Below are 23,722 nucleotides of genomic sequence, written 5' to 3' on the forward strand. Positions count from 1 at the left end.
TATTATAAGAACAAATTTTATTTTATGGTAACATTTTCTTTATTAATATCAATTAGTTTTTCTTTCAGATGGTTTCTAATATTTTGAGACTGTAACCCTTTAAAACTTTATATTTCTACTTTTTAATTTCATAAATACACTTATTATGAGACATAAACCTCCTGTGTCATAGGCAAACATTTTAAAATTTACTACTGATGTGTTTGTTTTTATACATGCTATTACATGCATTATAACTTATTAATATTCATTTTTATTATATATATATATATTAGCATACCTTCAACTGATTTTTTCATTTTCACTCTTAAATTTCTTACAATCAATTGTTTATATACATATTCAAGTTAGATAATTTTATATCAAGATATTACTTGAATGTGGGAAAAAATCTATATATTTATTTATTATTTTCAAACTTTGAATTTTTAAGTACGTACTTTTAGTTTACTGACAAAGTGGACAAAATAAGACAACCCTGATTAGGTATAAGTGAATCTTTCATACATGTAATTAAAAGTCAAGAGAAGGCAATCCGTATAAGTCCAGACCTTAGTTTTAAAATGAAGCTCGCAGAGTAGTGTTAAAGCAAAATGCAAACAATATGAAATTGGAATCTTCTCTTGTATTGTAGATTACAGAGACTCTGAAAGAGGGTTGTTACTGTAAAAGGGGAAATTGACTTTCAGTTAATCTGATCACAGTTGATGGCAGCACTATGCAACGTACGCTTGCTGAGGAGAGAGGACCAATCACAGGAGTTGAACTTGTTGCTAAGGCCCTCTGCTGGGCCAATGAGATTTCGAGATTTTTTCCCCGCTTCTTTCAGTGTGCTCTCAACGAAGAATATTAAATTTCTTTTCAGCGCCTCTTGCTGTTGCTAAAATGTTCTTCCAGCGTGTACCTCGAAAATGTGCTTCCTGTTCGTGGAAAAGGAGGCCCAAGTTTTTTAAATCTGCTAGCAAATAATTAAATACTTGTGAATATTTATCCTAGAAAAATCAAAAGAAGATATGTAAAAGAATATGAGTAAGCACATATGACGGATGCAACGAGATGGATTTTCATCGAGCTTAAATGGTGCTAATGACTGAACTGTGACGGATCTTCAAATGCTGATACTTTAGTATAAGCAGCAATAATGAGAGGTATCGAGAACTGCAACAGCAATCTCCCACTTGTTTAACAGACGAGAGCTTATCCACGAATTCATTTTTTGAATATGGTGAATGTTTGTATATTCTACGAATCCTCTACGTGCAATAGAACTCATAATAATTGAGAACTCTTCTGGCGATTTCCCCACCTATGTTATTCAAGTCTTTGTCTAGGAGTGTGTACATGCAATATAATTCAAATGAATTTCTATCAAATAAGTGTATGAAAAATAAACCAGTTTGGTAAGACAATATGTCTATATTTTCATTGTAACTTGCGTGCCTCTTCACGGCCATTAGGTCTACACCATTTGATTTTCATGATTTCAGCATGGTCTGGCATTTCAAATATGCCTGAACAGTATTTTTCACAACGCATATATTGATAAAACAGTATATCAATTATTGCAATAATTCCACTATTTTTCAACCATCAATAGCCAATAATTTAACATATTCTAAAAATTTAACAGTTACCATAAATGTAAATGTTACAAAAGTAAATGCGAAGCTACTGTATTTAAAAATATATTAGAACTACGATCAGATTGATCAGCACAAATCATCATCTTCAATTTTTAAGTTATAAATGTAACTTATTGCACCTTTTGTATAGTACTCTTACAGTGCAGTGCTTCATCATTACCACATACTGTTATGTACCATACCGTTTTATTTTTATGTCACTCTCTCCCATTGATCATTGATTTTGTGTATCGTAACAGTATTTTATGTTGAAAAACGCCGCTTTTTTAAAAACAGTAAAAATTCAACTTTTTATGTAAGAAACAATAATATATAGTTGAAAATGGTCTAAAACAGTTTAAAAAGTGTTTAAAAATGTCTAAAATGATTGGGTAATGGGTAGGTTAATAAAAAATTCATATACACAACACTTTTCCACAACGTGAAATTTTGACTAACGCGAGGAGTTTTGGAACGCATCCATGGTGTAAATCGAGATCCAACTAACTTGTAAATTTGTGATAGAGACGTACCGAGTACTCGGTAACTACTTGGTACTTGGCCAATTTGCCGAGTACTCAGTGAAATTCTGATCAGATACTCGGCCAATACCGAGTAGTTGCAAAAAATTGAATATCGTCCAAGACAGATACTAAAATTTATATAAAAAAAAGGAAGTATTATATTCTGCAATCATTTACAATTAAAATTTTGAGAATATTGAAGTTTGTAATGCTTCAATGGAATAAATCTTTATTTTAATGTCCCCAAAGTAAATAAAACTTATTTATTAAAAATTATGCAAAAAAGGTAAGAAAATATGGAATTTTTATATTAAAAATGTATTTTTGCTACAAACAAAAATTAGTTATAAAAAATATAAAAATACCTTTGCTTAAAAAATAAAAGGAAAATAAAACAATATTAAAAGCACAGTGCAGGAACACTGCAGACACGTGTTTTGGCATTATAAGGAATTCCTTTTTCAATGCACGAATTGGGAGCTCGTGGATTTAAAGGCATCCGATAAAAGTCGGATTTTTTTGTCGAATGTCTTTACATTCTTTAACTCACATGTTATGCACTGAAAAAGACATTCCTTGTAACGGGGAGGGGGGGGGGGGGGACACAGAAACACGTGTCTGCAGTGTTCCTGCATATTTGTTTTATCTGCTTTTAAAAATTATTTATGTTTGACAGATTTGAACTATAATTGATTGGCATACAGTGAAACCCCTCCTAACGGACACCCCTCAAAGGCGGCGGACACTCCTCTTATGCAGACAATTTTTAATTCCCCAGTTCCAATACAAATAACTAGGGATGCACCGGATAGTGATTTTGCCGGATACCGGATATCCGATGCCCCCTTACCTGCCGGATTCGGATATCTGGGCCGGATATCCGGCATTTCGATTGCATTGCATGTTCGCATATTTTTCTACAATGCTGTTTCAAAACAATAAATCAAACTTGTTCCACATGTCATTTCTTTAAAAACATGTTAAGTACATTCAAATGTACTTTTTTAGAGCTTCTACATTTTAATTTAGGAATTGTGCTATATATAAAATGAAACATTAAAATATTGTTTTATTTCAACAGATTTTTTCGAAAGAGACAAACTTTCGGTAAAAATTAATTCTTTATGTAATGTACACATGGTTCAAACTTTTAATTATTCATAGTTGAAATCTTAAAGGTTGTATAATGAGTCGTATTTGTTATTAGATTTGCCGGATGTGAAGCAAATTTTAAACTTCATCATAAAGTAATACATTTTCTTGTTTCCAATTTAGAAATAACAAAAAATAAAACTTTGCTTTGAAATCATTTTTATTACAGGTAATACACGTGTAAAATTTTTCTAACATACAAGTTAAAAAAGAAAATATTAAAACAGGGCAAATTTGACTCAAAAAATAAATAAATAAACTTAAATAATTAAATTAAAATTTTACTTTAATTCCAGAAATAAAGGTACATTTTCTCTAAAGATGCAAATTAGCATCTTAAATACAGGGGTGCCCCCCTAAGAGCAGGGGCCCACCCCCTTAAAAACCATAAATACCCCCAAATAGAAAGCTCCCCCGCAAAAAAAGAGAAAATACCCCTAAAACACTCCCCCCTAGGTAGGCAACACAGTTAACAAATTAATAAACTTATGCTAAAATAATCAACTGAAAATTTTACTTTAATTCCAGAAAACAAAGATTCACTCTCTCTAAAGATGCAAATTAGCATCTTAAATACAAGGGTGCCCCCCTAAGAACAAGGACCCACTCCCTAAAAACCATAAATACCCCCCCAAATAGAAAGCTCCCCAAAAGAGAAAAATATATCCCTAAAACTCCCCCCCCCCTAGGTGGGCACCCCAGTTAACAAATTAATAAACTTATGCAAAAATAATCAACTGAAAAATTTACTTTAATTCCAGAAAATAACGATTCACATTATTAAAAAATGCAAATTAATATCTTAAATATATTATTAAAAGTCGTTCTCAACATGTTAACAATTTTTTTTAAACATAATTAACTCTAATTAAAACTATGATGTCATCAGTTTTAGTTTAGATCTAAACCAAAATTTAATTGGTCTGTGTTTTGCTAAGTCTAAATGCAAAACAAAAGTAATAGAAAAAATGACATGACTAGAAATTAAAACTGAAAAAAAAAAAATAAAAAGCTCGCTCCGTTTTTTCTTTATTTATATTTTTAGTTCATACAGAGATTATTTGAAGCCTGAGAATTCAAATTTTACTTGCCCAATCTGCACTCTCCCTTCTCTTTCCTCTAAAATGTGTCATGCTTTCAATAAAATGAATCGTACATTTGTTCTGAGAATTTTTTTTTTTTTTTTTTTTGTGGATAGTTTTTTTTCCAGGTAGATTTCAACTCATTTTTACGGAAGTGGAATAATTTAAAAAAAGGGGGAGAAAACTTTTACGGATAGCTAAAAATAGAAAAAATACAAACGCAGAACAAAATTTTGGATATAAATGAATGCAATGAAAGGATTTTAGCATGTGTAGAAAAATACAAGCAAATATAATTTCGAAAATAGTTCGTTTGTACAACTGCGCGCGCTGGGTGCAAGCATCGACTACGTCATTGGTCGCTACATATTGGTTTCTTGATGGTTCTTCATCCTTTTAGTATCACTGAAAACGGAAGTTTCCACACCGTACTACTCTAAACATTGCTTTGTTTCAGTGCAACTATTCCGCATTTTTCATTAGTTTCTTTCATTCTTCGTTTTAATGTTCATGAGATATAATGGCACCAAAGCGTGCATTATTAAATTATTAATACACTGTAACTATATTATTGTTTTTATTTACATGTCTCTCTCCCATTGACCATTAATTTTGTACATCGTAACAGAGTTTTATGTTGAATAATACAGCTTTTTTTATGCAAGAAACGGTAATATATAGTTAAGAAATGGTTCAAAATAGTGTGAGAGGTGTTTACAAATGCCTAAAATTTTTTTAGTGTGTTTCTAAAAATCCGAATTCATACATTTTTTTACTACGCTAAATTTCAACTTATGCGAGAGGAGTAGTGGAATGCATTCCTCCCGCAAGTCGTAACTTGACTGTATTTTAATTTTCAACACGGCCGCTCCTCCAACTTCAAGCGCTTTGATATGAACCATTTCAAGGTCGATTTTTCACTTCAGCGTGTTAAAGCAGTGAGAGAGGGAGGGAGAAATTATTGGCAACATACTGTCAGCAGATTTGTGAAGGAGAGGGGGGGGGGGGAGAATGCCAGAAGCTAGGTTTGAAGAGGAATGGTCGTTTTTGAAGCAGCAATTAAAAGAGAAAGCATCATCGAAAAGTTTATGAAACAGTGAAAGCTTTAACTGGAATTTTTGCAAAAGTAAATTCAAAATTAAACCCTCATTTCGTACCGGATAACCCCACATCAACCCCGGATTTCTCTCACATTTTTACCGGATATATCCTGCAAAAACTGTGGGATATCTGGATCCGGAGTGGCTTGTCGGATTGGATATATCATAGTTCCGGATAGTTAAAAAATCAGCCAGATATGCCGGATACCGGATAGTTACCGGATATCCGGTGCATACCTACAAATAACATTATTAAACCCACATCCTGCGGACTCCTCTCTGTTGCGGACAAAAAAAAATTGTCTTGTTAGTGTCCGCATTAGAGGGATTTTACTATAATTTGTTTTAATTCCAACTTGATTATCATACCTTTTATTTATTTTTAAAATAATTTATTTTTTGTAAAATTTTTGAAACAAACAAAATTGTTTATGTAATGCATAATTAAATTTCAGCAGGAATTTAGTTTTAAAACCTATTATAAACCCTTGTCCTGTTCCCTCCTATGGACAAAGAGGTCTATACTACTATTCCAATAAGTTCAAAATTCATCACATGTGTGTCAGTGGTTCTACTTAAAACATAATTGGTACTCGGTAACTCGGTAGAGTAGTAAAAGGCTGACTACTCGGTAACTCGGCCGAGTACTCTGTACTCGACCAAAGTGCTACTCGGTACGTCTCTAATTTGTGATAAATATTTTTTGAGAAATAATGTAAAAAACAAGTATATCCTAGAAAAGAAAATGATATACATATACATTTAACATCCTGATATAGGATTCTCAATAGCAATGCTAGTTGGTATAATGGGGTAATCCCCTCTCCTCCCAAAGCAATAGCACACCCCCTCAAATTGTATAGAGTACATATACTCAAGAACAAGAACTCCCCCCCCCCCCCCAAAAAAAAAACCACAGCATAAAAATAAATTAAAACTTTTCAAAATACCTCATTAAAATTTCAATGACGAGACCCTCTCCTCTAGTAGGACACTTCTTGTAAACTTAAAAGTAATCAAATAAGTTCTCATCTCAAAATATAGTAAACTTAAAGTTTACTATATTTACCCATGAAAAACTTCATGCTGTTACAAAAAAAAAAAAGGAGGGAGGGAGAGAATTATGGCCACATTTGGCATTTCAAGTTGGGTTGCCCATCATAACAGGCTTTGATACTCATTTAAGGATTAAATCAATCATAATTACAATTTGTAAGCAAACTTACCATGCACATCCATCTATCATCTCCACGTTTATCTTCTGGGGGTGTTGCTTGTACTGCTGGATTCATTTTAAAATGAAACTGGAGGAAAAAACAATATATTACAAATAAACATCATTCAAAACTAGAACAAGAACTAATAATAAAATAAAAACTTTAAAAAAAATCGACAAAAAAAAATTCTTATTTGACCTAGCATTGCAAGTGCTGGTTTACACTTTCAGACGCAAGTAGGCACGGGTTGCCGTTGTTCAAATTATATCAAACATTTTTTACAATTGTTTTCACGTTAAAGGAAAAATAAAAGAAAATGTGCGACTTGAAAAAAAAAACGGAACAAATCTGATATACCCCCCTCTTGGCGACTTTTTCCTGTTGGTGCCAAAAAAGCGTCGCCAAGAAAACTATGTATGACGTCATATGTCATACATCGTTCTTAGCGATGCTTTTTTAGCGCCAACAGGAAAAATTCAAATTATGTCATTAATTATTTAATGAAATTAATGCATTAATTTTTTTCCATTGTTTCTCCGGGATACGAGCCCTCGGTCTCATAGTACTTTCGTAATGAGACCTCGGCTCGCCGGCCCTGCCTCGGTCTCATTACGAAAGTACTATGAGACCTCGGGCTCGCCAGGACCTCGCTGCCGCTCGGTCCGTTATCCCTCCGACTTTTAATATACATCACAGTCGGATATAAGTCACAGATCTCCTCCGTTCAGTATACAATAAAGTCACAGATTTTATGTGAAATTAACACCATTTTTGTGCTACAAAAATGCCAACCAGACCAAAATACAAACTACCAGAAACACACTAAAAACACAATAATTCAAAATATGTTCACTTATCTTTTTTACTTTTCTTTTACTTCCTCACGTGAGGCAGTGCACATATGTTCCGCTCTTAGGGAAATTATCCCATTTTTTATTATCATTACTTTACAAAAATATTTAAATTATGTTTGTTTTGACAAAAAAAAATTCCAAAAAAAAAACAACCTTATTTTACTTATATTTTGTACTCCACCCAATTAATTTCGCGAATTATTTCCAAAAACTTTACAAACATATCCTCATTTTTGTATTCACAATTTTTTTTTGTATAAATAATAAGCTAAATAAAATTTAAAATCCCCTAATCTATTATATGTTGGTAGAGTACTTTTAACGTGTCTGCATGTGGATTCAATTGTGTTAGTGTGACATTTAGTTTCTGGATCTACAAAATTAAGTTTATGGTTGACTGTTAAATGCTCATACCCCTCCTCCCCCAATGTATCATATGCCCTCTAACAATCGGAGTGCACCGTCGTGCCTGGTAGTATCCACTGCTTAATTGCCAAAAATAGAGTTTCCCTACCCCTATCCCCAACAGCAACCAAAAAAGTTTTCCCCGAACCCCGTTCAACCCCCCCAAAAACCCATTGTCCCTCAACTGCATGTCCCCGATTATATTTTCTTTTCCCAAATTTAGATTCATCAACTTCAATAACTTTCCCAACCCCCCCTATTTGTTCGGATTTTAATTCAATGTAATTTAATATTTCTTCATTAATATAATTTCGCCAATCGGCTAAAGTTTGTGATGAAAAAAAATATTGACTTTCAATATCAGCAGTTTTGGTCCCAATTAAAATCTCATATGTTATCAAAAAAATCTCCTCTATTTTCAACTTGCTAGAACTAAACCATGACCCACTCCTGATCGTTGCTTCTTTTCCACAAACAACACCCCCAATAACCTTTCTACAAAAAAAAATTAACCCATCTGAACATTTTTTAGTTTTTTTAATTTTCATAACAGAATTACATCTAGAACATAACATTTCATTCTTAAGTAAACCAATTTCCCTTAAAAATTCTAAAAAAACCTCTTTATTTTCAATTAGTTTAAATATAAAAAATCTATTTAGGACTCCGGTACGTCCAAATGTTGGACGACCTGACGAAAAAGAAAAAGAAGATTCATTCAAAAATTTCAATTGATACATTTGGACAACATCACAAACCGAACTCATAATTAAAATAGAAAATTCAACTAAATTAACATTAAAAAACAACAAGAAAAAGAATACTCTAAAATAAAGTTTGAATTGAAACTTTATTTTAGAGTATTCAACTTAAAATCTCCCTAAGAGCGGAACATATGAGCACCTACCTCCTACCACACAGACACGTGCAAAAAGACAGACTTCGAGAAACTACTTTCCAGCGTTCAAGTTGCAAAACCAGGGTTGCCAAGTTATCGCCTTATTGGCGATTTTCGCATCGAGCGAAAAATTAAAATCTCGCCAAGAGGGGGGCATATCAGAGGAGAGCCAAAAAAACTCTATTTTTTTCAGGACACCCTCATACACACATACATCGTTTAAGGATTGAACATAAAAAGGTTCAGATTGATAAGTTAGCTCATCTGAACATGGAATATTAGGTACTAAGAATTATATATTTCTTTTCCTTTTTTTTTCTAAAAATTTCTGTTATATCATACTCTTATATAACAGTTCATTCATTTATAGTAGCTTCTTTAATTGGCGAAGTACTTACTTTCGCGAAATATTTTTGTTTTTCAACTTTTGGTTGTTTATATAAAATTTATGAAATTTTCAACTCGGGGAAATCACTGATATCTTCATTTCCATGAAAATAAGTGCTTTTACAGTATTGGAACAATAATCTCTTTGAAATATATAACCTTCCTCCATGGGACATTCTTGGCAGCCAGAAAAAACAAACAGTTTACTGAATTAGTGATTATAGCTAATTCAAAAATACTTTTATTTTTAAGTCAAGCTCTATTCAACAAATATTGGTGAAATACGGAAATTATGATGCCAAACAAACTATTGACGTCAAACAGAGCGTATTTTGTAAAAATGATATGCCTGAGGTCAGCTCACATTTTTATGAGTCTTCTTTCTCATTGCATCCGCTGATGTACTTAGTGTAAAATTTGTGCTAATCAGATTCTTTTGAACCTCGATTTTTTTTAAAATTTTTTTTAAGTTTATTTAAAAGTAGTTTCCTGAAATCCCTATAAACTATTTTTTTTTTTGGATCGAACTACTCACTACCCTACTTTTTTTAAAAAGTAGTGTGCTATACGACAAACTACTAAAAAATGTAGCTACTACAGTAGTGTCACTACTAGTTGCCTGTTACTTCCAATCACTGAGAAAAAGTATATTCAAAGAAATATGCAAAACATAAAAAAATATATATACAAATATAAATATTTGTATATATATTTTTTAACATAACATTTTAATAACATAAAAAATTAAAAATGTATTTAAACTTTTTTATAATGCAACAAGATTAGAGCGAAAACATTTTTTTTGTTTTGTTTTTCGTGATGAAAAATTATTTAGTTTTTAGCTCATACTCCAAAAGACATGGTTCATGACATAATGTAAGATATTTCAGATTTAGAATATCGTAAAAGATTTTGTGTACTTTTGAAGTCATTATCATTTAAATACAGTTTTGTGGTCATTTTACATTCACTGCAGGTAATATAGCAGTGGCGCCGACTCCATAGGGCTTGAGGAGGCCCGAGCACCCTCAATAGTTTGTTTTGGGGGGCAGAGCCCCCTCAATATTGTAAGAACATTATTTGTCATATTATGGTTTCTAAAATCACAAAATTATGTTGGTATTTTTTACTTTCTTTGTTTGAAGATAGTTACATTGTAAAATACATTATGAATTAAAACAAATAACTTTTGCGATAGTAAGCAGGTTAATTGAAAACGAGTGGTGTGAATAATGATAGTGTTATGGTGCTGAGAGCACTCATAGAATTTGTCCAAGTGAGCGAACCTTCGGGTGAAGTCTGTTGCCGGCGGCGCTTTCATCTAATAAGTGTTGCTGATCTGGAAAAAATATATCAGGGTTTGATTTGTGCATTGAATGGAAGGCGTGATAGTTTTCTTCAATTATTAGAGTTAATAAAGTAATCTGTATCAACTTTTTAAACTCTATTAAAGCATTAATTTTGAGACATTATTTTTACTTAATGAACTCCGAGCCTTATTCAAAGCAAGCTTAAATTAGTTATTTACCTATAGTAATCAAAGTGCGACAGCAATTTTTTATGCTTTATTCTTTTAATGATAGTTTAGATTTATTTAAATATCATTTCAATCTTTTCAGAGCTATATATTCACCGCTTTGTAATAGACTTAAAGCGTAATTATTACTGTAAATTTTTACAAAATTACAATGCGTTTTTTTTTTTCAAAGCCAAGAAATGTGTCGGCTTGTCGAATTTCTCAGAGTGTCGATTTACCGAGAGTCGAGTTTTTGGGGTTTTAATGTTGATCATATGACTCTAAAATGCTTAAACTTGAAAACTCACTATTATTTATCTCAAATTTAGAAAATTTCCCTGGAAAGGCCCCGGTTATGGCACCCTTCCCCCCCCAATAGTTGTTAAAAATCGGTGCCACAGGGTGCCTTTCCATGCAAGTCAAATGCACTACCTTGTATAGTGCTGTAGCCTAGCTATGGCACTGCACGGCTCCCCACAAAATGGAACTGCAAAATTGTCCCTCCTTAAGGCAAGTGGCATGATGTAATTGAAGCAGAAAATTTGTGTACCAGATTTTAGATTGTTTTACTTTGAAAACGCCATGTCACATATTGTTTGTTTGTATAAATACGCACCAGAAAATATGTAAGTTGGCATTTTCAAAGCACAAAAATCTGAATTTTTTTTTTTTTTTTGGGGGGGGGGGGGGGGAACCCGTGCTTTAACATACTCCCTAGACCCCAGTGACATCAGGCCCCCCCCCAATAATTTTTCCAAGTCGGCGCCCCTGTAATATAGCACTGGAATTTCCGAGTTCCCTTAACAGGTAATGCTCATAAAATTTGAGACGTGAGTAAATCTTTTTCACTTGAATAGTCCTCACACTTGTATTGTTATAGAAAACCTGAACAAAGTCTTTTTGATGAAGGCAAATGTTAACATAATTTTTGCAGTTTTTGTATTGGGATGTTGAACTATCAAGAGAAATAGAAATTTTTTCCAAAGAGAATAAAACATCCCCTTTTAAAAATTCAAACTTCTCTTGGAAGAGCAGAACAGCAACTGTATCGTGTTGTAAACGATATGAAACAAACATGCTGACATACATGAAACTTTTGTATGTCACCCCACTTTGGTTTTTGAAGTAGACTGCAAAGTTGCTCGGTTATTCGTCCAATGAAAAAATTGTACTTCATCCTGGACCACAAATGAGTAATTTTCAGAGAAATCTTGAATGACATCTACTTTACTCAATTTTATATTTTCATTTAATTTATAAAAAATACACAGATTGTTGCTTGGATGTGAAGGAATGAGTCTTTAAAGCTAGTAGATTTTCATCGAGTGTATCAACAAAATCTTCAGTTGGTTTTAAAACAGTCTGAAAACTGCATCTGTCTACGAACACCCACTCTAAGTATGTAATAGTTTCTATCATATTTTCATGAAGCACATTTAGTAGAAAATCTAGTTATTTAGTTCCTGGATAATTTTGGCACTATTTTGGACTTGGTGGCAAACATATTATTTTGTTAAGACATGCTTTATAGTGCGCAAAGCAAGACCCGTCACTTATAATAATTTCTTTAAATATTTTACCATTTAACATTCATTTTATATTTAGGTGAATTGTACATACACATACAGAGTGTGTTCCAATCAGTCTCGCTAGAGATTAAAATTTAGAGTTTTTAAAAATAGGATTAATATTTCATTTTGAAATTTCCCCAGAAAAAGAGCAACCCCCCCCCCCCCAAAAAAGAGAAATACCCCAGAAAGTATTTTTCTAAAATTTCAATGGCAGTCTTCACCATGCCACCTTTTGGTAAGTAATTAGAGGAACACATTTAATGTTATTAGGTCTCTTTTTATTTAGTGTTTACTCATATGCAGTGCTTCACAAAGACTTCTGCACTGAACTTTTTGCACAGAGCTTTAAATAATACAAATACACAAGATTTATATAAGTGTTTCTTCAATCCCATCTACTGCACATCATATCCTTCATTAAAAAGAAACAGAAATAATAATAGATGGAAAAATATTGCCTGTCTAGTAAGAACGGAGTTAGTGCTAAGGAAGAAGAGCAGTAGCCTGATGTGACAATGATTTTCTTTGGTGTAAAATCATTTTTTAGTTTATTAATCACAAAACTAAAAAGAGCCATGAATTATGAAATACATATTTAGACCAAAAAAAAAAACTGACAAACGCAATTAATTTAGTCACGAATAAATGCAATTTTAAATAGTTACACAACATGTACACATCATAAAAATTTAGGAACTTCACTACCTAACCTATAGTGGAAGTTCACTACATAAACTAAGGTGAAAATAGCTGATGTATATTTCAAAATATAAATTTTAGGTTGAACATAATAGTTTGTACAAATAAGAAAAAAGTGCAAAACTTCCTGAAAACATCGCAGAAAATACTTAAACTTAAAAATAACAATAATAATTAGAAAGACAAAAACTACCTCACCCAAATTTGAAGGTGTCTAACTTATTATCACGGTATTTTGATCCCAATGAAAGAAAAAAAACAAATGTTCAAAATTTATTTGAGAAAAATAAAATGTTCAATTCCAAAATTTGTTGTTATATCAAAATTTATAAAATTCCCAAGCACAGTATGTTTATAGCAATTTGTCTCTCTCAAATCATCCATAAAGATGTTGCGGTTAGTTAACCATTAACTGCTGCTATGGAGGTTTTAGTTTTTTTTCCCGACGTAGAAAAAAAAAGTTTATTTTCTCCAAAATAAAGGAAAAACTGTATTAGTACTTTTTTATTCATCCAAAGAATCGTACGAAAAACAAAAACAAATAAATATTGGAAGAGGCCTCCGTAATCAGAGCTGAACGATCGCGCTTGTGTGGTACAGTCTGTGTCTACTAGTCTGTGTGTGGTACAGGATAGAGTCTCACTCTAGTACAGGAGGCCGTGAGTTCGCCTGCGATTTGTGCTCTGTTTGTGAATTCCTTTTTTAGGGTCCTGAGTTCGAACCTCGATGGTCGAAGCCCCACCGTCGTCATTAAAGGGGACTGGGCGACGTTAAATATGCTCGTGGTCTCAATGTCCTCCAAGTGAAACGATACCTCTGGGGGTGCTAGCACCAGGTAGCTATTAGCTCCTGGACTAGTTCTAAATTCTCATTAACTGTTCGACCGGTGATGGTGCTGCCATCTATCGGTAGATAAAATAATGGAGGCAAGGCACTTAGTATGCAATGCAGTTCTCGACATAAATACAGTTGTGACTCTGAATAGGAATTCCTTTTTTCTTGATTCGTACTTCCAAAAGTACAGGTGGCGTTATGTCTCTGTCTAATGGTTGCTGAAAGAGGAAAAACAAAGATCCACTCACTTCTCCCTGTCCAGACATTTGCATTGTACGAGTCCTCTTCCTCTTTGGCTAATTTCTTTGGCATATTCAAGTTCTAGAATTGCGAATAATAATAATTTAGAAAATCAAAAAAAAAAAAAAAAGTAAAATCGTCGTTATCAGATGTAAACATGTAGGCCAAGCGCTTAACACGCAGTCCTCCTTAAATTCAGTGAGCGGATTCCCCTGGTATGAAATCTAAATATAAATAGCAAGAAGAATTGAATAAATGCCTTTGCACATGAAAAGTTAAAAAGAAAGAAAGAAACAACGTAAAGGCACAAATATGCATTGATTTTAAAGTTTTTACGCGGGTTTCAGAGTTACAAAGAAATGCCTTTTTCAATGGATGGAAATTGAAAAGGCATTCATTGCAACGTCGAAACTCGTATATCAGTTTCCTGGTAAAAATTTTTCAGTTTCGCCGCTTTATTTTTCTTTAAGCTAGGAAAAAGTTTAGTTCTTTTAAATAAATAACATGTTTAAAAGAAATTCTGCGGGAGGGGGTCGCCAAAATTGCACATCACATCACAAATATTGCGTCCTAAGACTCCCTTTTTAAAATATTCGGCATTGACCTGATCTGTATTAAAAAAAAAAAAAAATGCGGCGAAACTTTTGCTGTGTGTATTAAAATGCAATAAATACAATGCATGTTCTGGAATTAATAGATATTAAAATAGTTTAATCATTTATTATATTAGTCAACTTATATTTTTTTTTCTACCTACAAATCCTACATACACATTATTACACGAGTTCCTAACACAGCATTTTACAAGCCAATACAGAATGTTTAGGTTTTACAATAGATTTATTTCAAACAAATCTATGAAGGTTCTTCTACCTTTATATGAAAGTTTGGTCAAGTCCTCCTTTGGAGTATGCTGTTCAGTTTTGGGTTTTGTTTTGGTTTCCTTATCTGAAGAAAGGTATTTTTTTCTTGGAAAAGGTTAAAAGAAGGGCTCCTAGGCTAGTAAGGAGAGTTTCAGATTTAGATGCCAGACTTGAAAATCTTAATATGTATAGCCTGAAGCTAAAGGCGCCCATATAGGGGAATAAGTGGGGGCTCGAGCCTTCCTTAGAAATGAGAACTTTTTTGCTTTTAGTGCTTTTTTTCTTTACAAAAATGTATAAAAATTTCATTTCTAGCCATTAATGAATACGTTATTAAAAATGTCAAATTGTAATATCGCTGATCTGTACCGAAATCAGTTTCCATGGGGAAAATATTCTGCTAAACCACGGGTAAATTTTTGAGCCCCCCCCCCTTGAAAATTTTGCATATGGATGCCCTTGCCTGAAGCAAAGGAGAGTCAGAGGGGACATGATTCAGTTTAAATTTATCAATATGAAAGATGTTAATGGTTAAATTTATGCACAGAAAGCAGGAAGAAGGGTCATTGTCTTTAGCTATTCAAATCTCAGGCTAATCTGGAAATTAAGAAAAATTATTACTTTAGGAGGGTTGTGGACTAGAGGCATGCAAGGGGGGTGGGACATCTGTTGGCCTGAGCCTGAAGGGGCAGCGAGATTTTCAATAAAAGGGATGAAATCTATGTAGGACATAAGGGTAAACAACCTGGCGAGGAGCCCGTAAAAGTGATTTGTGGCAGGCTCCAAAATTTCTGTGCACACCCTCTGGTTTGTGAATTTGGAACAGCTTACCGGAAGAGGCCAATATGAGTAAGGGAAAGGATAGCTTTATGGGGGGCCATTGATCCTTATTGGAGGACTAATAAACTGACTCGGACCAGCCTTGCTTGGCCCAGAGCCTGTTGCTGGACGTCACATTTGTATTTGTAAATGGAGGAAAGATTGAAACTTCTTGTTTCAATTACAACGCGAATGATTACTGAAACACATTTTTACTGTACGAATGTTGCATTTTTGTCTATAATTTTTTGTGAGTTACAAATTTAGGTTTAGGGCTTTTGTTTACTGTGCCTGAATGTTTATTCATTATTCAATTCCAATGAGCAGGAAAAAATGCATTCCATTTGTAGACTAGAAATTAAAATGTTCTCATGCACTTTAAAAGAGATATACATAAAGAAAAGAACAGGTCTTTCATTCTGAAAATTCTACAATATGTCCATATCTGTATTGTTTATGTTGTGAGAAAGTGTTTGAGTGGGAACAGAAAAGAAGATAAAAATCAAGAGTAATAAAGGCTTGAAAAATAAGTTATTTTACTCTAGATGAGGTGTTTTTGAAATCAAATAACTAAAAAACCAAAAAATATAATTAATATTTTAAAAATGAATGAATGATAAAATTACAAAAATATATCAAAAGGTGAATTTTATTAAACATAAAAACAAAATACAAATTCATAAAATATTGCTCCATTTGTATGCTGCATATTACAAAAAAAAAAAAAAAAGAAAAAAGATTTAATACAATACACATAAAAGTTATACTCGTACATTTTAAGTAGAAATAAAATGAGAAACACCGATTGAATATTTTACCCTAATCAAGCATTTTCTTTTCAATGAATTCTACGCACACAACTAATCATAAGTAATTTCTTTTCTTAAAATAATTTTATTCAGAAAAATAACATTTCAAAGCAGTTTTTATATGATTTCCTTTGTGAGTTCCTTTTTGAAGTTGGTTAACAAAATGGTTTTTATCAGTACAGTAAAACCTGTCTACAACGATACTGTTGGGACCTAAAAAAATATTGTAATAGACAGGTTATGGTTATAGACATGCTGACATTTTGAGGGGCCAAAAAAAAAAAAAAATTGTTATAGACGGGTTATCTTTATAGACAGTATCGTTATACACAGGTTTCACTGCATGAACTCTGTGAATGCATACTTTCATTCACAAGTACATAATACTAAATATTTCACAACACAATAAGCAAAAATGCAAAAGTAACTATCTAAATGAATGAGGATTCAGCTAATTTTAATGTTCTTGAATAGAACAGAAGATGGAGCAAAGAGTTAGAGTGAGATTGCACTTATAGCTTTAACAAATGCTTAACTGTTTAAATCAAATCACAAGTCAAAAAACATATTTTTAAAAAATTCATTTATGCTTTCAGAGTTAGTTTTAGTAAATATACTGAATAAAACTTAGCTCAATGAATTGAAATAAATAACACAAAGAAGTTCCAATTACATATATATATATATATATATATATATATATATATATATATATATATATATATATATATATATATATATATATATATATATATATATATATATGCATATTGAAAGGAAATCAAGTAACAACTTATGTTTAAAAATGTAAATGAGATTATCCTCTTGTTTCTTTAATACACATCAAGGACGGATCCAGAAATTGTTCAAGCTAGGGGCACCTTTTTTATCCAACACATCGGTTCACGAACCCTAGGGGTTTGTGAGAGTTAAAATGGAGGTTCGCAAAAATAGTATTGTAACGGTGGGATTTTAACATGCTTGCTGTTTGAGATGACATCTTTGGTTCAAGCGTTTTTAATTTATCGTTTATACACTTGTTTCTTACTCCATCCAGCCTTCGACAAAAGATTTTAAGTTATCAAAGATCAACAAGTTGTAATAGCCTGCCTTCGTATTGGTCATACATAATTTATTCATAGAGATTTGTTTTAGACATCTCTTGTGTCAGAGTAAGACTTTAAACAGGCCTGGACCTGAGCACGAAAAAAAAAAAAAAAAAAAACTATCACTAAGACTTATTAACGCTGCAAATACATACTGCTGGCCTCTCGAGAGGGGACCTACAGATTTGCTTGCAAGGTAAGGGGGGGGGGGAGGGGGGGCAAAATTAATAGATCCCTGCCTGACTTTAAATTTTATTACCCTTTTCCGTACAATTTCCATGTGAAAAATGATAAATATATACAGAAGCAAATTTAATGCTGAAGTTAATATGAGAGTAAAACTGGCAGATATTTTAGCCAAACTTTAGTCTTATTTTTTCCATATCCATCCCGTTAAGCATATTTGCAAATCTAACTGGATCTCGAGAAAGACTAATTAAGGGTTTTGTTCTTTGTTGAATTTCTTTAAAATTAATTTTCTGGATATTATTTTAGTTTATAGAAATCTTATACATATAAAATCTGAGTATCTATCTATCTATCTATCTATGTCCAAGCTTCTTCTCCCGAACGACAGTGAACTGACCATCGAACCAGGTATCGATGGATTCGTCATCTTCCCGTCTTCATGTTTGGCTATTTAACATAATCCTCCGATAATAATTAGCGGAGATATCAATTAAAAACTATTAATTATGACTCTTAGATTTCAAAATCAAATCCCTATTTTTCGAAGGCTTTCCTCCATTCAAATTATTATTCAGTGCTTCATCTCAACTTTCCATAACAATGCTTTTATTAAAATGTATAGCGGGTGAAGAAAATCATTGAGATGAAAGATCTGTTGCCATTTTTTTTTCTCGAATATGAACAGGTAAAATTCTTGTTTTTATTTTGAGGCTTTTCCTGTAATCAGGGGATTTAAAATGTTTACTTTTTGGGGTTTTCCGCAATCTGCCGCAAAATTTCAGTGACTTTTTTTTTTTTTGGTTCAAGCCTGATTGTTAAATACGCATCACATGACATAACTTTCATTTTCGAGGAGGACCGTGCACGTCGTAAAGTAAATGAGTGATTTACAAGTTATTTGAGTTCTTTGAGGGTTTCTACCTGGAAAACGGATTGATGTAATTCTTGTACGACCATGTGGATAGAATCCATCCAAATATTTATCTGAGTGGTATGTTGCATTAATAAACACCCGGGCAACGCCGGGTAGTAGACTATTTTATGTAAAAAGCGGATTGTTATTGTGCATAAATATTTCCGATATAGTCTATCAGATGTAATTCAGTTTAACGTGAGTAAACATTATAGTTGATAATGCTTATATTTTCCCCTTTTGTGCTGACTGAAAATGTACTCATAACTTGTATCATTGATAACGATTATTAACGTTGATGAGGTGTTTTGGCAAAAATATGTTTTACTGGTGTTTTGCAAACCTTGCTTTACGCGCATTTATTTATTCCTTAACGCGTTAGAAACTAGTGTCAGTGTACTACAAAAGCATCAACTGGACTGCTCTTACATTTTTTAGGTAGCCCGTGCAACGCCGGGCACGCAGCTAGTATGTTTTTATATTTTGCAATTATGTTTTTGTTCCTGTTATGAACTATTAAGCAATCTTACTAAAAAAAATCTCCCAAATTTATTGTGAGTGGGATTCTGTTTTTTATAAAAAATTTATTACCTGTTACTTACTACACAAGGGGTTCGCCAACTTCTTTCGGATTTTGCGAGGGATTCGCAAGGGAAAAAGGGTTTGGAACCGCTGATCTAACACAACTAAAATATAGGGATTTATCCGAGCAGGTCCCTGAACCTATTCTTTTTCCATTGGAAGAGGTAAAATTACGTTTAAAACTTCAACTTCATAGTAATTCTGTGAAGTGTTTCGAAACCCCTTTTCCTAACATGATCAAAAGTCTTTTAAAGTTGCCCCTTTTTGAAATTTCAGTTTTGAAAAATTACCAGAGGAAAGTCACTGAACCCATTGCTCCCCTTAATAACACCACCTGAGATATCTACAACAGTGTCTTTAAGACTTAAATTTTTCAAAATGCCCGGGGAAGGCCTTTAAACTCTTTCTCCTAACATCATCAAAGATCGTCTGCAATTGCCTTTTTGAAACCTCAATTCTAAAAAGTTTCCGGGTGGAAGATTCAAAAATAATTCCACAATTTCGTCAAAGTTGGCCTACACTCGCGTTCAGAACTTCAATTTGGAAAAATTGCCGGTGCAGGATCCCTCAAGAGGGGGAGGGGAGGTTGCCCCCCCCCCCCCTTGTATCCGTCCTTGATACACACACATGCATACATATTTATACATTAGGTCTACAAAGTTTTGTTCATCAAGATGGAGAAAACAATATTGTTTTAAAAATAACATTTTACACTATGTACTGCACAATATAATTGTCATCATTGCTTATGACTTTTTAGGAGAACAACAGTAATTTGTGTATCCTATTTCTGAAAAATGCTTCCCCGTTGGAGATGAAGAACTCATTGAACTATTTTCCTGCCAAAAAACAAAAAGAGAGGAAGAAGTGAAAATCAGAGAGTTGGGAGTAAAATACATGAGAAAGAAATTCAAAGCTGAATCTTTGGGGGATTGCCCCAATGGCATGCAAACTAAAATGTCTTGATGCAGTATGAGTTGCTTCCTGCTGAACATTGCCGGTCTCCATGGGTGAAAGTTTGGTGATGTGTTCAAGACGGAAAATATTTTCGGACCCCCAACCTCCCTCCCCCCATGCGTGCTTAAGGAAAAATTTGTGTGTGTAAATGTTGTAGATTTTAACAATGCCAGTTTTGGAATCTGTGTTTGACTTGAATTTTAAGTCTTTAAATTGTAATATTTAAGCTTTTTGATATCGTAATTCAAAAGACCTAAAAACCTCCAATAACGGGGGGTCTGGGGGCACTACCTCCAGAAATTGTTTTAAATTGAAGTCCAAAAAACGCAATGGTAGGCTATTTTGGTAAAGTTCAGGGAAAGGAGGAGTTTAAGGACTCTTACATCAATTATTTCAAACTGATAGTTTCAAAATCAATATTGGGTGACCATCAAAAATATTAAAGAAAGAGGGGGGGGGGGGGCGCTCTGGGATCTCCCCGAAATTGAAGCTTTAAAAACGAAATTGTACTCCATCTTTCATAACGTTTATACGCTTTTTCAATGCATTATCGAAGGGATAGGGTTCAGGAACTCTCCTTCGGCAATATTTCGAAATTAAAGTTCCGAAAACGCAATTTTAGACGATGTTGGATAATGTTAGGGGTAAAAGCGTTTGCAGCTCCCCCCATCAGTTTTTTGCCGATCGTAAATATTTTTATTGCAGCAATGAAATCGCTTGGGACATAAGACTTTCACTTTTGCAACATAAATCAGTTCTAATCGGAAAGTCTACCCAAGGTAGTGCCAACAAACCAGAAAAGAAGGAAAGGTAGGGGAAGGGTAAAAAGAATTCTATTATAAGATAGCAGGTGGTGAAATTATACCAATGAAAAAACCGCTTCAGTGAAGTAGATATATTTTTTAAACGAGGTACACTTTTCAATGTTCATTAATTAAAAACAGAAATCACGGAACTGGCTCCTTACTTCAGGCAGGGCCCCCGAATCACATCCCTCTTAAGACACTCAAATATAGCCGAAAGTGGTGTTTTAAGTATTATAGCATCAAAAAATTTTCGGAAGAGAATTCCCAAACCCCTTCCTCTGAGTTCACCACAAATGTCCTAAATTTGAATTTTTAAGGCATCAGTTTCTAAATGTTTTTCTTGGAATAGTATCCCCCTTACTTATAAACGTGACTTATGACTGCCTAAAAGTTTTAATAATTTAATTTCGGAAACTTTTTGAAAGAAGCTTTCTACATCCTTCTCCCTTAAGTCATCCAAAGATAGCCCAAAACAGAGCTCTAAAATATCAGAAACGGAAATAATTCGGGCTGGGCGGCGGAACATCCCCCCTCTCATTGTGTTTGCTAAAGGCTGGGTAAGTTTGTGTTTAAGATTTATTTTTCTATTGAAAGAGCAACTCCCCTTCCCACATTGCCAAAGACAACCCAAAGTCTTAAGACTTCAATTTCGATATTTTATATACTGGAGCTCTTGAGTAGCCCTCCCCCCTCACCTCTCAGATTGTCCAAGATATAAACATTTTTAAGACCTCAGTACCGTGGGTTAATTTGCGGACTTACCCTCTTTGCAAGAACAACGTTTTTTTCGCTAACTCGTGCAGATGTTATTTTTCTCGTTTCCTCTCCCCGCCCCATATTTCCAGCGAGTGTTAGATTGAATGACATTGGACTTTACTGATTCCTCAAGTCTTTTCCAAAAATGCAGGAACGGTTTCCCATCGGTGTTTCAAACCAGCTTCAAATCCCCCCCCCCCCCCCGATTCTTTTCAAAATTCTAATTTTTATTAAAATCTTAAAAATCTCTCATAGTTCCCGTTTTACCTGGTATGTGGACGCCCTTTGCTGTGGCGCAAACATTTCATCTCGTCAGCAACCACTCTCAATCGGTGATTCAGATTCAATTGTAAATGACATTTAAAAGAGCACATAATTTTCATTTATGCGTGTAAAGTTTGCAAAGAAAAACCGCAAATGAAAAAAAAAAGAAGAGATGATCGAAAATAGCAAGAGAAAAGGCTAAATTTACAATTAAAGTCAATTATTTTGAAAAAATCAAGGAGAATAGCGAACAACTCCGCGGTCTGCAATGGAGTAAGTTGGAAATAACAGAGCTATACCTAAAAAAAGTAAAACGTCGTGAGTCTAAAAGCCACTCCTCCAAAAGCACGTTGCAAACAAAACAAATCCATGGCGGAAAATCGACAGAATGTAAATGTAAAATTCGTGGTTATATAACGGTCCAGTAATTAAAGCATATTTTTCAAACACTCGATTTTTTTTCTTTTTTAAGTAAAAACTGAAAGAAAGCCATCGAATTTCTTTCCGTCTCGAAAGTTTTGTCCAAGACGGAAATCCGTCCTGAGACGGAAGGTCTTGCACCCATGCCGGTCTCTTATCATACTCTCCGGACTTTGTACTATCAGATTTTCACTTATTTCTCTTTTTTGCAAAATGTTTTTTTTTTTTTGGGGGGGGGGGAATATCAAAACAGCACTGCGAAACAGACACAGACTGAAATTATCGGTAGACCTAAAATGTTCCTTCTTAACAGAACAAGCAAACCCACAAACTTTCTTTGTAAATTACTAAAATATTTTCATACATGCAACCACATTCTAATATTTTCCTGATAATATTTGAATATGTTTGTGAAGTATAATTTTCAAATTTTTGGATGACTTGGTTCCATAGAAAAAATACCTTTACCAAGCAGTGGTAAGGTCAGAAATACAGCCAGAGGATGAATTTAGGGTCTGACTTTCGTACTCAAAACTAGCTGCTCATACTCAAATATATTTCAATTAATACTCAAATATATTTCATTCAAAGCAGGGTTCGATTCCAAATGAAAGAAAAAAGCCATTAGCCCAGAACTTATTTTCACACTTGGAAGTGCAAATAGCCTGAATTTCTGTGCAATGTGTAAAAATTCACACAATAATAGAAATGAGTGCAAGAGCTTAGCTTACTTCAGCTCCTGTACAAATTAATCCCAGCTTTAAAGTAAAAACAGCAAATAGATCTTAGGCAATTTTTCAGCTATATTTTACTGCAAGACAAATGTTTCACATTAATGTAAAAAAAAAAAATATATATGAATAAGATAATATAATTTTTATATAACTTTGTTTATAAACTCTAATCATATTCATAATACCAACTTGAGAAGGTACTGCGTAAAAACTTACAGTATGCAATACTAATATGTTCCACAGCTATTGAAGTAGAAAGTTCAATAAGCTGTATATTTAAATCAAAAGATTAAGAAAAATTTTATAAATACAGTGAAACTTCTTTGAGGGACCACCTCTATATAGCAACCAGCTCGAATAATGACCAATTTTCTCAGACACCGATTTTCTTCTATGTCTACTC

At 33.3% G+C, this 23,722-nt stretch overlaps 1 protein-coding gene across 2 annotated transcripts in view; it reads right to left on the minus strand.

Moving 5' to 3' along the window:
• The window catches only part of LOC129222280 (platelet-activating factor acetylhydrolase IB subunit alpha1-like), a 33,967-nt gene extending 20,565 nt beyond the window's left edge, over nt 1–13,402 (minus strand). The window contains exons 1-2 of one of the 2 annotated variants that reach the window (XM_054856761.1): nt 13,226–13,402; nt 6,707–6,784 (exon numbers count right to left, since the gene is read on the minus strand). In XM_054856761.1, the coding sequence (XP_054712736.1) occupies nt 6,707–6,772 (66 nt within the window). In that variant the 5' untranslated portion in view covers nt 6,773–6,784; nt 13,226–13,402. Of the gene's footprint in view, nt 1–6,706; nt 6,785–13,220 lie in introns of both variants that reach the window. The other variant, XM_054856764.1, reaches the window with a different exon arrangement.
• Nucleotides 13,403–23,722: the final 10,320 nt, after the last annotated feature.

Source organism: Uloborus diversus, chromosome 5, assembly GCF_026930045.1.
Source record: "Uloborus diversus isolate 005 chromosome 5, Udiv.v.3.1, whole genome shotgun sequence".
NCBI lineage: Eukaryota > Metazoa > Arthropoda > Arachnida > Araneae > Uloboridae > Uloborus > Uloborus diversus.